General features: G+C 44.6%; 1 protein-coding gene across 1 annotated transcript; it reads left to right on the top strand.

The window, feature by feature from the left end:
• Positions 1-7,063: 7,063 nt before the first annotated feature.
• Positions 7,064-7,600, top strand: PRND (prion like protein doppel). Its single transcript, XM_059037669.1, has one exon. The coding sequence runs from the start codon at positions 7,064-7,066 to the stop codon at positions 7,598-7,600; it is 537 nt and encodes a 178-aa protein (XP_058893652.1).
• The last annotated feature ends 8,335 nt before the right edge of the window (positions 7,601-15,935 follow it).

Raw genomic sequence — 15,935 nt, 5'->3', positions numbered from 1 at the left:
ATTCCAACAGTGCCAAGCAGTGTCTGATAAGCCCTAGTTGGGGGTGGGGGGTGGGGGAATGGGGCAGAGTGATACCTTTTGCACAGATGTGAAAGCTGACTCTCAGTGTGAACTTCCACCTGCCCCAAAGATTCCATTTGTTTTCTGAGACAAAGGGCTGCTTACATGACAGAGAAGGCTAAGGTCTCCTCTGACGGATGATAACTGAAGCCACCAGAGGCAGAGAATGGCAGCGTGGGAATGACAACCTGGGTCTCGAGTTCACACTCGCTCCCTTTGCAGCATCACCAGGGCCTCTCCTGAGAATGAAGGGCACTGTGGATAATGAAGGTGTCATTGCCCTGACACAGTACATGACCCCTCTCGCCTGCTCCAGGTAACTTCACTCTGGGGAAGGCCTTTCTCCTTTCGGACATTTTCCTGCATATTAGGGAGAGAAGACAAGCCACAGATCAAGTTATGCTTTAATTATTATGCTTTACAAAAACATGAGAAAAGTGGTGGGAGGCTGAATGAGGAACTTCAACATGGTGGCTTAGTCTGGCATCCTCTGCCCTTCTTAGAATCTTTGGGTGGAAGTTTCAGCCCTTCTCCAGTCCAGTCCTTTCTGGATCAACTTAAAACAAAGCCTTCATGCTGTTACCCCTGCTCTAAATCTTCAGTGGTTCTCTATCTTCTTACTTATGAGCATCCTATTCCACAAACATTTAGTGATTCCCAAGATGATTAACTGCCTTCAGTGATCCCTGATGTGCCACGAAGGAATTCCTCACTTCTCAACCCTCACTCCCTCCCTCCCACTCCTCCCACCTCCCTGCCCTGAATCAATCCCCCACAGCCCAGCTCCAAACACCAGCTGTGGCCTGAGCAGGGAAGGGCAGAGACTGCAGAGGAAATGACATTTGGATTAGGGCAGCCTATGCTCTGCAAGTGTTTGCTCGCCCTGTGCCTCATACTGCTCTTCTAGACAACTGTCTGCCATGGAGTTTCAACTACCACCATGACAGGTCTTCACCATGCTGCCCTTGATTTCCTTTTTTTAAAATTATAGAACTGTTGCATTTATCCTTGTTAAATTTCCTCTTGCTGCCTTTATATATCCGGACCTGCTGCAATTTAGAGTGTTGAACCTGCCCTCTGGCGCACAGCCCACCTTGGCAGCTTTGATCCATGTGCAGCTCTGACAACCATGTCCTCAACCAGGCCACTGATAAAGGAAGGGATAAAGGGAATCTAGATGCATCTGGATTCTAGGCACTGTGCTAGATGTGGGGCAAAGAGATGCAGATGAAACACAGTCCTTCAACTTCTGGGTGCCCAGCTGAACATATGAACAGCAAAGGAATGCTCCAGATGACTAGCTGGCTATGTGCCAAGTGCTATGAGAACCCACATGAAGACCCCTAACTGTGCTTGGGAAGAGTGAGCAAGCCATAGAGGAAGGTGATATTTAAGGTTTGCACAAGACAATAATAAAAATTCTAAGAATATAAAAGCTTATCGTAGGCATATGCTATGACCCAGCAAGTCTACCTATCAGAGTATGCATCCAACAGAGAAGTGATCACAGGTCCACCAAAAGGCACGTGCAAGAATGTTCATGGCAGTGCTCTTCATGCCAAAGCCACCCAAACGCCCACCAACAGGGGAATGGAGAAGTCTCACAATGAAATGAACAAGCTACAACTACACCCAATGTGGGTGAATCTCACATGTAATCTGAACAAGACAGATGCAAAAGATTGTGTTTTATGTAATTCTACTTATATGAAGTACAAAAGCAGGCAAAACTAATCTGTGGTGTAAGGAGTCAGGACAGTGGTCAGTATAGGGGAGGGGCAGTGACCTGATGGTGAGATAGGAGGCTTTGAGCTTTGTCATGTTCATCTTGTTAATCTTGGTGTGTGTTACATGGGTGTATTCAGTTTGTAAAACTACATAATGGTGTATACTTAGGATATATTCAGCTTTCTGTGTGTATAGTAGTCTTCAATAAAAAGAAAATATTGAGTAAGGCTGTTTAAACAGCCACACAGCTATCTAGTAAGTATTTTATTCCAAAACACATTTCAATTCTTTCTCTACCATTAGGCCATGAGCTACATTACCTGCCTTATTCACCTCTATGCTCTCTCACATAACAGACACTTGATAAATCTTCAAGAAGCCAAGATATGGTGGGTGATCTTCCCACACACTAACCTTTCTGGATACAGTTGTTTTGCCATGGCATCTCCTATTTTATGGATCAATTTATTTATTTCTAAATGTTTTCAGAAAGGTCCAAGATCTAATCAAACAAGGAATTGCTATAATGATGATCCATTCATGCATTCTAGAACTCAATATTTCCCTGTTGCTTTTTTAAAAATCCACATAATTTTCTATTATTCATGTTGGAGAGAAATATGTCACAATCCTTTGCATCATGGAGCACCCAACACTGTGGAATCAGTCTCATTCTCCCAGTTGTCTCAAAGACCATCTACATTCAGTTACTTTCCTAATATAATTATTGATGCCAGAAGACACAATTCACTCATCTCTGGCCTCTCAACTCATTTGAAGAAACTAATGTTCTCTCATTATTTCCTTGGCTGTTTGTTTATCTTTACAGGAGAGAGCCAGGTGCCAGGCAGGGTTGGAGCAGTTCTGTACTCTCTGCATATGGTTAACAGTTTTCTTGGTTGTTTGCAGCTTCCAGAGCTCCTCCCATATTCTCAAACATTTCACAGCCCTCTACACTCTTCTGTGCCTCTGAGAACAGTCTTTTGTTTGCTAACAGGAGGAATCTGCAGCCTCATCAGCTCTAAACCAACCTCCCACTACACTGTGGGCAAAGCCTCCTCTGGAAGGACATAGAAAGAAGGGGAATGAAGAGGGCCTGGAGGGGAGGGGGCATGGAGGTGATTGCACCAGATGGGGACAGGCAGGGTGGACAGTACACAGAGTACAGAACAGGGCAATGGATCTGCAGGGGCAGCACAGCCTCCTGGCTGTGTGACCTTGGGCCTATCTGGGCCCCATGACCTTATAGTGTGAAGGAGCTGCACTAGAGGATTCTGAGTCCTTTCCAGCTCTAAACATCCCAAACATAATTATTACCCTAAGCATCTATTATGTTGAACAAACGTGTACTGATCCTTATCTCTGGGGGTAGCAAAATATTGAGTCTTTTTCTTCCTCTCTTCTGCATTTTGCAAATAGTTTCTACTAAGTTTCTAATACTAATAGTGTGTGTATGTTCACAAAACCAAAATGTCTATGATTCTAGAAGGAAAATGAAAAAGTTTGTTTGTTTTCAAGAGGGAGGAGATGTGGGAGCATGTGTGTATGTATAACTGATTTAGTTTGTTGTAGAGGGAAAACTAACACACTATTGTAAAACAATTATACTCCAATAAAGATGTTAAAAAAAAAAAAAAGTTTGTTTGTTTTGTTTTTTTTTTAAGAGAGGAAAGTCAGGTAATTTTTTTTTTTTTTTTTTTTTTTTTTTTTTGTGGTACGCGGGCCTCTCACTGTTGTGGCCTCTCCCATTGCAGAGCACAGGCTCCACGCAGGCTCAGTGGCCATGGCTCACGGGCCCAGCTGCTCCGCAGCCTGTGGGATCTTCCTGGACCGGGGCACAAACCCGTGTCCCCTGCATCAGCAGGCGGATTCTCAACCACTGCGCCACCAGGGAAGCCCAAGAAATAAATCTTACTCAGGTAAATTTTAAAAGTAGAGGCAGCGGAGAAAGAAAGGCCCATGTGGAGGCCAAAAATCCACCTAGAGCAGAGGAAGCCGTGCAGGGACAGCATTCAATTTAGGGTTTCCCTCCTCCAGGGTGAAAAGTCTTTGTAAACTCTTCTGGCGTCATCTGCTGGCCATCCCAGAAGCAACAACTTAATGTGGTTTAAAAGAGGGCTTTGAAGTGAATTTGGAAACCATCGATAGGGTCATATTCAGGGTAAAGATGATATTCTATTTACAGGTAAATCTCACTCCAATCTCACCTCCAGAATTCACTTTTGATTTGGCGTTGCAATAATGATTGTAACACGGACACCTTAGTCCCTTCTGTGCGTTCACCCATTCACCCGTTCTCATGCCAAGAAAGGCAGATCCTCTGGCTCCCTCCCAGCTAGGCTTGGGCACCACTAGAGAGGGAGGCACTCTGAGAAAATCCGCTCTCAGCCCACACCTCTTTGAGCAGTGTGGGTTTCGTCTTCCTCTGTCTCTGTCCCCTGGGTTTCCATAAACCTTCAACTCAGCCTTTTGAATAATTCATTGTTTCAAGCATTTCCTCACAGCCCCAGCAACTCAAAGTCCTGGCAAATCCTCTCATTTATCTTCCACCCAACATTAGCCCTGCTTTTCCATGGAAGTTCCTCCAAGAAAACTGGTCCCTCACTCCCTGTGGGTCTGGGCTGTGTGTCATGGGGTCCAGCTGGTTTCTCGCCCTCTTCCCAACCTGACCCTTCCCAAAGAGGCTGCCCAGCAAAGGCCCCTTGGCTTCTGAAACTGGTCTTTAGGTGCAGGACAGTATGCATATCCAGCAAGACTTGTTTAAAGCACCCTCTTGTAGATATTGAAGGAAAAATATTTTCCTTCTAACATTTTTCATTTCAATCTAAAAGGCACCTCTCCAAATATCAGTTTTAAAAATAGCCTTAACCAGATTCCTTGGACAGATGCAGCCACTCATCTGTACAGCTGTGACACTGTGATATAATAAGAAATATGTATTTGATCTTCATCCCCAGTTCCTGGCACAGAGCTCCTAAAACTTTTTCATTTCCTGAGTGATAGAGGTGAGAGGAGCATCTTTTTATTATATTTGGTTTGTTCCCAGTTTCTGGCATGGGGTTCAAAGAGCTTCCATGTTGGTGAATTCACTCACATTTGGGGAGAGTTGTGTACCCCAAACTCCATGAGAACTCCTGTACTTGGAATCCTTCCAGACCTGCCCTATGTAACTCTTCATCTGGCTGTTCATTTATAACCTTTATAATCAACTATAAATAGTAAGTATGAAATATTTTTAATAAATAACTTAGATAAATAAAAGGTACCTCTCAAGTCTTTCTGGACTTCATCAAGTTCTTCACATGGTGTTTATTAGTAAAGAGTAATGAAAGGGTCCATCTGTCTCAAGGCAAAGAAGCACTTGGGAACCCCTGATTGGTCATGCCAGGGAGGGAAGGGCTCCCATATTTGGAAAGCAACAGGAATGCACCTCCCCCTGCAGTTGTTACATAGCTGGACAGGCCCAGGAGTGTGTGCAGGAGGTGTGCAAGACGACAGTGCGCCTGTGGCTCCAGAGGTGCACCGCACTCCCAGAGAGATCCCAAGGTATGCGGGGGGCAGAGTTTGCGTGTGCATTCCATTTTTGTGGCCAGGGTTGTTCATTTTTAATCAGACTGTAAACTATGCAGTGATTTCTTTACTCTCACCTCCTGGGATGGGTCCCACGTCTGGGGACACTTGTGAGAATGTTCAGACATCACTGGTGTTCTTGCCTATGTTTTGGACCTACAATAAAATGCTAGTTTAGGGTTGGCTGGCTGGGCTTTTCTTTTGCTTTTAAGTCCTTGCCTCTGAAGACTAATTTCTTTCTCAAGATTTCTATGCTTTTATTTTTTAATTTGATGCACCCACAATTTATATTATTATTGTTATTTAAGATTCTCCTACCAAGGGGTATGGGCTGATGACATGGGGGTGGCCCCTGTTTAGGAGATTAATGAATGTTTGCTTCACGCTTAGATCTCTTTGGAAAAAGTTTGTCTGAGCTCACTGTGATTGGGGGAAAGTGGGGGGTGGATGCTGGAAGCCTGGGTGCTCAGGCTGCTGCCTGGCACACTTGTACCCACCCTGGGGCAGTGCCTACAAGTAAAGAGAAGTCAGCAGAGGTCTTTTTTCTGGAGTCCAGAGGAGCCTGCGTGTGCACTTAAGTTGCATTTTGCCTCTTTTTCTGCATAAGAACCAGTGTCACACTAGAGTTGAACATTTTAACAGAGAAGTACTGATCACTTTTAGGAATACTGCAGGGAGGATGTGTTAGGGCCTAAGCAAGCTAACTTTACAACCTCCACCAGCTCTGGTACTCGTGGACACAGATAGTCTAAGCATGCTCTGCTGTAGTAACCCTTCCTGTATCCCTGATCCACATGGACAAAGGTCCAGGTGCTGGAGTGCCTTGAACAGTTGACCTTGAGAGGTGGATTTCCACAATAGCTATTGTAAGTTCAGGAACCAGATGTGATGAACTACCAGACTGGGGGGCTAAAGGGGGAGGGATATTTCCTGAGGTCATCAGCAGCCTTTCAGATGCCCTGGGGCCACCTTGACTCTCAGTGCTTCCCCTAAGCCCTCTTGTCTTCCCTGTCATCTCATTTCCTCTGAAATTCCTCACAGGCCCTGCTTTTCACTTAGCTTAGGGGCTATTGGAGCTGCCTTTCATGGCCAGTGAGTCAAAAGCACGAAATTCGAACACCATCCCCTCCAGCAACCCAGAAGGACAGTGGGGCATGGCAAGTGGGCACATGGGAACAGCATCAGACAGAGCTGGATTCAAATCTTCCACCCACTATTGTGCGGCCTTGGGCAAATTACTTAACTTTTCTGAATCCCAGTACAACTTTTATAAAGTGGGGGTAATAATGTACCTACCCCATGTGAGAATTACGTTAGGCAATGTCAGTGGCTGGCATGTAGTAAGTGCAATAAGGAACTAGTTGAGGGGGGAGAGTGGGGTCACACTGTCCCCAGGGTAAGACTGGAAAGGATATCCATGAATAATCAAGTTGCCTGTTGCAGCTTCTGATCTGTCTGAGAAAACCAAGATCACTGTCCTGAATGGATGTAATTCCAGGCAAAAGCAAGAAACTTGGTATTGAACTGACTTAACCCTGTGCAGCCCAAGCCTGGGAAAACAATTATGTTTCCAGAAAAATGTAAAGGGTGCAAGAATGCCATTCCTCTCACAGAATCTCCTACATGCGGGAGGGCGCAGGGGAGACTGGGAACCCCACTGGGGAAGTTAACTGTTCCAGCCTTTTCTGTTGCAGATTCTGACACAATGAGGAAGCATCTGGGTGGATGCTTGTTGGCCATTGTCTGTGTCCTGCTCTTCAGCCAGCTGTCCTCTGTCAAGGCGAGAGGCATAAAGCACAGAATCAAGTGGAACCGGAAGGCCTTGCCAAGTACCTCCCAGGTCACGGAGGCCCACACTACAGAGATTGTCCCAGGGGCCTTCATCAAGCAAGGCCGAAAGCTGGATATTGACTTCGGAGCTGAGGGCAATAGGTACTATGAGGCCAACTATTGGCAGTTCCCTGATGGGATCCATTACAACAGCTGCTCTGAGGCCAGCATCACCAAGGAGAAGTTTGTCACCAGCTGCATCAATGCCACCCAGGCGGTGAACCAGGAGGAACTGTCCCGCGAGAAACCAGACAACAAGCTTTACCAGCGGGTCCTGTGGCAGCTGATCAGGGAGCTCTGCTCCATCAAGCAGTGTGATTTTTGGTTGGAAAGGGGAGCAGGACTTCGGGTCACTCTGGACCAGCCCATGATGCTCTGCCTGCTGGTTTTCATCTGGTTTATTGTGAAGTAAGCTTGCAGGCAGGCTGGTAGCCACAGAGATGAGTGGGTGAGCAAACCATGAGGGAGTTATCCCAGTTCTTCTCCGCAAGCCCCAAACCCTTACATGTTCTGAAGGTACCAAAGAGCAGTGATTGATTCTTCAGCACTTCAAAGAACACTCCCAAGTATTCACTCAGGTTCTTGTTTGTATTTTATAAATGTGTGGGCATCAATTCTCTCCAGGCTCTACCTGAGGGTGGCTTGTTCATCACTGCATTCTCAGCTCCGGTGGAGTGTCTGGCACACCGTATCATGCAATAAATGTTTGGTAAGCAGATTAAAGAATGCACCAGGGACTGTGCCAAGCACTCCACAATTCTCTCAACAACTCTTAGAGGTAGGTGTTATTCCCATTGTATAGATGAGGAAACTGAAGCTCCAAGAAGTAAAGTAGTAAAGTAGCTAGAAAGTGTCATAGCCATAATTCAACCCTGGCTTCTCTAACCCCAGATTTGCTGCTCTATACAGTCCCACTTTTGGAAATATGAAAAGATTGATGCTGATGGCCATGTATTTGATACCTTATTACATGGAAATTGATTAATTAGTTTAATTAAAGTAAGATATAATAAAGGAATTAAACTAAAATAGAAATAAAAGCTGGACAAAAGCCCATATTTCCTTGTAAGCCCATATTTCCTTTTCTTGAAGTACTGCCAAACTGATTTTCAGAGTAGACTAGATCTACTCACAGGATGTGCCTATGGCACAAAGATGTTCTTTCTCAAGGATAAGTATTTTCTATTCCCACCTCTGAAATAGTCCATGTGTTCAAGAAACTATTTCTAATTAGCATGTTTTCTTTCTAATGTTCCCCCAACCCTGTGTGCATGTTTTTAGGTACATGCATACGAGCATCTTTAAATATACTCCCTTTATACAGGTACTCTAGCCGTTCTTTTACTGCCACTTAGGCAAGGAGCCATCATTTCTGTGAATCACTTACAGCTTCAAAAAAACAATGCCGGGCTTCCCTGGTGGCGCAGTGGTTGGGAGTCCGCCTGCCGGTGCGGGGGGCGCGGGTTCGTGCCCCGGTCCGGGAGGATCCCACGTGCCGCGGAGCGGCTGGGCCCGTGGGCCATGGCCGCTGGGCCTGTGCGTCCGGAGCCTGCGCTCCGCAACGGGAGAGGCCACAGCAGTGAGAGGCCCGCGTACCACAAAAAAAAAAAAAAAAAAAAAAAAAAAAAAAAAACAATGCCTTGACAGAAAGGTTAAAAAGAAACTATGTCTTTCGGAAGAACACGAATTCATGCATGCCACAATCAACAGCAGATACACCTCTACTTGTCATTAGTTAAACTATGTATATATAACAAAATATGAATACAGTTTAAATAAGAATAATGGAATCTAATGCTCTAAAAGATGCCCCACAGGCCCTCTGGGAGTATGCTCAGAGACCACCCCCAACAGTTGTTGAACCGTATTTGGAGATAAAAGTTACTGAATATTATCAATTGTCTGTAAGGGTGAAAAAATGTGCCTTGTCAGACAATCTATCCTAAGTATTTTAAAACATGAGTGTTGATAATGGTACCTCATGTTGTGAGCCTCCACTGCTAATCAGTGTTCTTTGCAAGGATACATTTGGGAGGTTTTAACATAGAAAGCTGGTGGAAGACTTGGAGGCCAGGCAGCCCAGTGGAGCACTTTCCCCAGGGTGTGCGGGGACCTGCCGCACACCCCTGACAGCACATGAGGAACGCCCACCTCCATGGCTCTCGTGCTGCTAGTACGGTGCTCATCTTCCACAGTCCTGGTGAGTTCTAGATCAGAGACCAAGACTAAAGTCCAGAACACATACAGGTTATTTCCTACATGTCAATTTTTTAATAATAACAATAGCAATAAAAACAGAAAGAACAAGTACTTATAGGCTGATGTTGACATTTCAAGTCCCGGCTCTCCTGAGTTTAATTACAAGGGCACACATAGCCTCATAAGCAAAATAACTTCATTACTTATGTGAAAACACTTAGGCCATGATGTAGTACATTTTCTATAATTCCTATCTTTTCTCATTTCATTAATAGTTCCAGAAACCAGATTTAAGTGGGCATGTAGTGAATTGGTATATAGTGATTCAAAAGCAAAATTTATTTAAGGAACTTTTAATTGACTCTGTATGTGTTTGAACATCCTTGTTCATGTTGATGAATTATGAGATCAAGTCAAGGCTTTGTGAGTCTAGTTTTCACTTTAGCAAAGGGTTGTCAGGTGCCTACTATGGGCAAGACTACGAAGGATTTCTGAATTATTCTTGATAGAGTCATTTTAAATGTGAATAATTTCACCAACCATTGATTTCTTGTCCTTTCTGAGCATTCATTTTTTAAATGTAAATTTATTGTAAAAGTGATACTAAAATTACAACAGAAATCCAAAACAAAACATTGCCCACAGTCCCAGCATCTGATTGTCAGTGTTCTCATTTTGCCCTATAACCTCCTAGTCCTTACCATTTGCATATACAAATGTACATATTTGCAATAATAATGTAAGTGAGCTTGTATATTCTAAATTTTTGCTCAACTTTACTCTATGCTTTTTTCATTTTCTATGATTTGGGGTTTCTGCCCTCCCCCTCTGCCTTCCCCAACCCACCCTCCTTCCTGCCTGAGATGTAGCCTCCACCCTTTCCTTGTGCTCAGATATGTAGGACAGAGTTTTTTGTTTGATTACTCCTTTTAAAAATACTGTAATCATACATCTCACATTTAATCCTCTGCAATTTGCCTCTCTAACGCTGAGTCATGACCCTTGCTCCAGTGCAACAGCTACCTAGTTAGTTAACCTGTTCTTTTAGAATGCTGCATAATATTCCATACCATGGAATAGACCAGGATTGATTTAATCATTTCCTTGTTGATGGACCTTCAGGTCGTTTCTAGTTTTTCACCACTGCAAACAATAAACGTCCTTGTACAGACAACTTTGCAGTCTGTTACTTTTATTTCCATGGAATAGATTTACACGTGAAAATTTCTGGAACAAAGCCGTGTATAATTTAAATTTTTCTAGACATGACTAGATTATGTTCCTACATAGCTGGAGCATCTCACATTCCCCCTGCCATGTATGGTGCTAACATGTAAGCGTTTCATTTAAGTAAGAGCAACTGCCTTTTCCACAAATGGTGCTTGAGCATCTTCTCTACTTTGCGCATGACACGCCTAAAGCTTCCCAACTAATTTCTGACCATAAAGACCATTTGAAAATTCTAAAGCTGTTAGCAATTTCCATCCTACACCTGGTCCTTGGCCCCAAACATCTGGAAAGCAGGCGGAACGTGTGCAGGCTTCCGGCTCAGAGAGTGGTATGCTTGCACAACTCCTCACTCCCCAACAGTCAGGGGAGGCATAGTGTGATGTCTGGTCTTGAGATTTTTATTAATTTGCAGTAAAATAAGAAATGCAAGTATCTGCATTCCAGCAAGAATGCTCTCTAGGTCATAAAAATCAGAAGAAGCAGGAATCGAGCACACAGTGTAAATAGCCCACACCTCTCCTTTCCTCTGAGTTGTCTGGGCAGACAATCAGCATCCCCCTGGAGCCCCTCACACCCCACCTGACTTAGGATGTGACTAGCAATATTCAGAAACCCCACCCTCTGGTCCTAACGAGGTGTGTCCCAGGTAGTGCCATGAGTTTGTCTTGAGCTGCCCACACTCTCTACCTCAAGCTTTCTGATAACAAGTGACTGGCTTTGGGCAGTGGCCCAAAGTGGACCCTTGGCCTTACTTTGCACCTTCGGTTTGGTCACATCTTTCATCTCTACGTTTTCTTCATGTGCTGTATGTGGCTGGACAGGGATGCCCTAAGATGCCAATGTGTTGCTCTGTGGCACATTCTGGAGTCTGCTAGGGTCTCCCCTGAAATGCTGACAGTGGGGCCTACGTGCCCATATGCAGGCAGTGGTAACACATGGGCACACCACACGTGCCAGGTGAGTAATCAAGAAGACTTACACAGATGTGGCATCATGACAAGTTTCAGTTTCCCCAGCTGAACGTTCAGATGCTGCTCAGTTGAAGAGCAGACCTCTGACAAGCCCAGCTCAGGACAGCACCTGTGTGTTCACATTTTCTGCCCCAAGGCCAAGCAGTCAGACATAGCACAGGGCTCGTTCTTCTCTTATCCTCACTGCTGGTAGGAGACCCCGTTTGAGTTGGACACCCAGCTTCCCGGGTGGAAGAGAAGGGAGCAAAACTTCCATGCTACTGGGAACAACAGACACCTGCAAAATGGAAATAAGGTGCTATGGTTTTGAGACATCTCTTAGCCCATCCCATCAAAAGCCTGCTCCAGAAAAACAGACTCAACTGCTTCCCTTGGCAAATGGGAGCCTTCCCCTGGGCCCATGAGAGGCCTCAGACTGACCACCCCACTTCCAAAAGGACCTTCCTGGCAGCTGCACCCAGGCCAGAGCTGACCCCCCAAAAAAGCTTATCCTCCAATACCTAAGTGCCACTACATCCCCAAGATGCTTCCCTCTGTCTGGTCTGAATTTCTTATCTCCATTCATCCACCCTCCCCCTGGTCTTCTCTTGGAATTCCCAAATCTTTCTGTGGGAAAGCATTGCCGTCTTAAACAATACAAATTGTTTTAACTCCAATAGGCTTGGCCTTAAATTATACAAGGAAGTTGGCAGAAGGCCAGAAAGGAACTCAAGGAAGCTGGAAACAGGTCAGGGCCAGAGGACCTAACACAGCTGGTCTCCCTGGATAGATGGAGGTGGGTGAGGGTGAGAGGTTTGGGGGGTTGGGGAGACTGCTAGGAGAAGACCATTGCCAACTAAAAATTGTCACTTGCTATCTGCCTCTACAAGGATTAAGTCACTAGCCACTGCAGTTGCTGACCTTCAACACACCCTGAAAGGAGTTCAGGGAGGAGATCAGGAATGAGGCACTGTGTGCTCTGGGAGAAACTGGCAGAACGGGCCTTGAGATAGTTACATATCTTCAGAAGATTTTATGAGCCCAAATTCTTCCATCTCCTCATATCTAGAAAAGAACTCAAATCACTAAAATGACATCTGCTTCTCGTGACTAACAGCAAACTTCTGCCAAAATTTGTGCTTGATTGCACGTACCCCCTTCACCAAAATCACATGTATACTGACCTCCCCCACTACCTCTTTGGAGCAGTTCCTCAGAGCTCTCTGAGATGCTGTCTCCTGGGCCATAGTCCTCATTTTGCCCCAAATAAAACTTAACTCACAGCTCTCACATTGTACTTTTTTTTTCAGTCGACACCATCCATGGGAAGAATTACTCACTCAGGCTCATCAGAGGTGACATCAGCATCCAACAGGGCTTTGGGCTCAAGAAACAAGGTTCAACACCAAGGAGAGAGATGTTCAAGGACTAAGCAGAGGGAAGGGTCCAGGGTAAGGTCCTGGTTAGGCAGGACCCATATCAGTCGTGTTCTCCTTGAACGCTTGAATTTCTCCTTGAATTTCCAAATCCATAATTCAGGTTTCTAATTTTTTTAACTGGCTGTTTTGACTCAAGTTTACTTAGCAATCAAGAACAAAATGAAGGACCTTATAGCATCTGTAATATTGTGGTTTATAAGAAATATATTGTTAAAAGATAAACTGAGGTATGTTAAAATTTTTGAGTTTATTTGAGCAAAAATTAATTTGAATCAGGCAGCATCCAATATAGCAGATAGAGAGGAGCTCCAAAGATCTGTACAAAATGGAAGACATTTATTTACAGAAGGGGGTGGGAAAAGGAAGTTACTAGCAAAGAGTGGATTGTTTGTGGCAAGGTCACCTTCCTTTAGGGGATAGCAGGGGTCTAACAGGCAGATTACCTTACTAGTGCTGACCAGGTAATTCCAGACTGACTGGTTTAAGAGTACACTCCTAGGAGAGGTTGAAATTGTAATTAATTTAGGTACTAAGTCTCAATTTGGTGACATGGGCTTAGTACAGGTGACTCCATTTGGGGCCTGCTGCCTCTTTTGTATCAATATATTTGGTCATATTCTGGTCATTCAGATGGCCAAATCCATTTCTCATATATATTTGGTCTTCATCCTTTGTTCCTGGTTCACAGTTCCCCAAACCATTGGAATTGCCTAAGGGATTAGAACAATTTTGTCATAATACTAGATGTCTTTCCTCAGTTCCTGAAATCACTTCAAAGCCGTAAAGGTGAAATGGGTGTCTTGTTATTAATGACAAGCCCCTTTCCACAACTACTGGATTTATGTTAATGTAGTGACTTTTGGAAAGCACCTAAGAATGGGGGCTGGTTGCCAGGGGAACTAACTTTGAAGTGAGGTTTGAAACTTTCAGTCCTAGCCCCTAACTTCTGGGGAAAGGAGGGGCCTGGAGGTTGAATCAACTACCAAATGCCAGTGATTTAATCAACCTTCCCTATGTAATGAATTCTCCATAAAAACCCCAAAGGATGGGTTTGGAGCTTCCTTGTTGGTGAATATGTGGAGATGTAAGGAGTCTGGTGCACTCAGAGAGGGCATGAAAGCTCTGCACTCTTTCCCCATCCCTTGCCTTGCCCTCTCATCCATCTGGCTGTTCTTGAGTCATATTGTTTTGTAATAAACTGGTAATCTAGTAAGTAAAATGTTTCTCCGAGTTCTGTGAGCCACTTAGGTAAATTAATCAAGCCCAAGGAAGGGGTCGTTGGAACCCTAGATCTATTGCCTCAGGTCAGTTAGAAGCATAGATGACAGCCTGGACTTCGGATTGGTATCTGAAATGAGGGTGGGGAGCAGGCAGTCTTGTAGGACTGAACCCTTAACTTGTGGGATCTGACTCTATCTCCAGGCAGATACTGTCAGAATTGAGTTGAATTATGTATGACACCCAGTTGGTGTCAGAGAATTGCTTGGATGTGTGGGGAAATCTGCCCACCCACAAAAACACACACTGGAATTGGTTCCAGAACCCTTTTAGAATCTCATAAAAGTCATTTGTCCCTCCTCATGCCTAAGCCAAACAACATCATCACCTGTCCCCCTGGATAAAAAAGTGAAGGCAAACAGGAGGCAAAGGGTTGTTGGATTTCCCCCAGATTTTGGCCCACATAGCATAGCCAAAGTGGGGAGGGCCCCCAGCCATCCAAAGTTATAGGGCTTTTCTGGGCTTATTGTCATAAGAGCAGATTCTAAAAAGTTCCTTTGGGAATTTCAAACATAATGTGGTCTGCGAAACTGCCCCTTCTCAACTAAGAGGAGACTGACCTGTGCAGATGGAAGTTTCCATAAGTCCAGCTGCCAGACTCTCAGGGCAGGACCTGAGCCTGTCTGTGCGGTCCCCACATCTATATTTCAAGGCCACTGGCCCTCTGCCTTAGCAGATGGCTTTTACTTAGAGTTACAGATAATTTTCCTCTGGGCACTAGCTCAGCTCCTAACTTATGTTCAACATTTCAGCTAATGTCCTTCTTTGCTTTATCTTGGACATTTTGTGGTTTTATCCATGCCTTCATTCAACAAATATTTGTTGAGTTCCTACTATGTGTTGGCCTACTCTGTGCTGGAGCTATAATGGTGAGCAAGTAAGGCAATATCCTTGCTTTTGGGGTCTTTACTTTCTGGTGGCATAAACACATACACATATAACCACAGATAAACTACTATATCGGCTCTCTGGGAGTTGCGGGGAGCACTGGTTTGTACCTTTTATCAATAATGACCTCGTGTTCTGTGCCCAGGTCCTAATTTATAAAGATGAGTGACAGCTTGGAGAAGTCAATGTCATGGATCACATTTTCCCTAGAAATGAGAGGCATGGCTTGTCACCACCACAGGGTCACAGAATGAATGCCAGACTTTGGTCAGGAAGCAGAAGCAGGAGAGAAGGGAGAGCTTAGGTCAGAAGCTTTTACTGGGGTTTCCTCGGGAAGGGTAAGGCAGGGTAAACAGTTTAGGACTGGCTAGCCTGAATAATTTCAGTGGACTTTGGGCTATAGTGGAGCTCTCTAGTTTTTTCATACCCAGCCCTTTAAAGCACAAGACTGATAGAGATCAGCTTCCACTGCTCTCAGCTGAGCCTTTTGCTATCTCTAACAACTGGCTGGCCCTGGGAGAGCAGTCTCTCTCCAGCCAGAGAAGTATTTTTATGATGTCAGAACATCACAATATAGAGAAATTTTTAAAAACATGATTAATACACTGGGCTAGTCTCAAGTTACCAGCTGACTGCAGAGCTGGAAGAGATGTGCAATAGTCGTGTGTGACTAGTTCCAGCACAACCAATTTAACTGTTTACTTTGTAACCTTTACACATGTTAATTCACTCCATATGCCATTTTATAGCCCTCTAAAATCAG

This window comes from Kogia breviceps, chromosome 14 (genome assembly GCF_026419965.1).
Source record: "Kogia breviceps isolate mKogBre1 chromosome 14, mKogBre1 haplotype 1, whole genome shotgun sequence".
Lineage (NCBI taxonomy): Eukaryota > Metazoa > Chordata > Mammalia > Artiodactyla > Physeteridae > Kogia > Kogia breviceps.
This window is presented reverse-complemented; position numbering and strand designations above follow the sequence as displayed.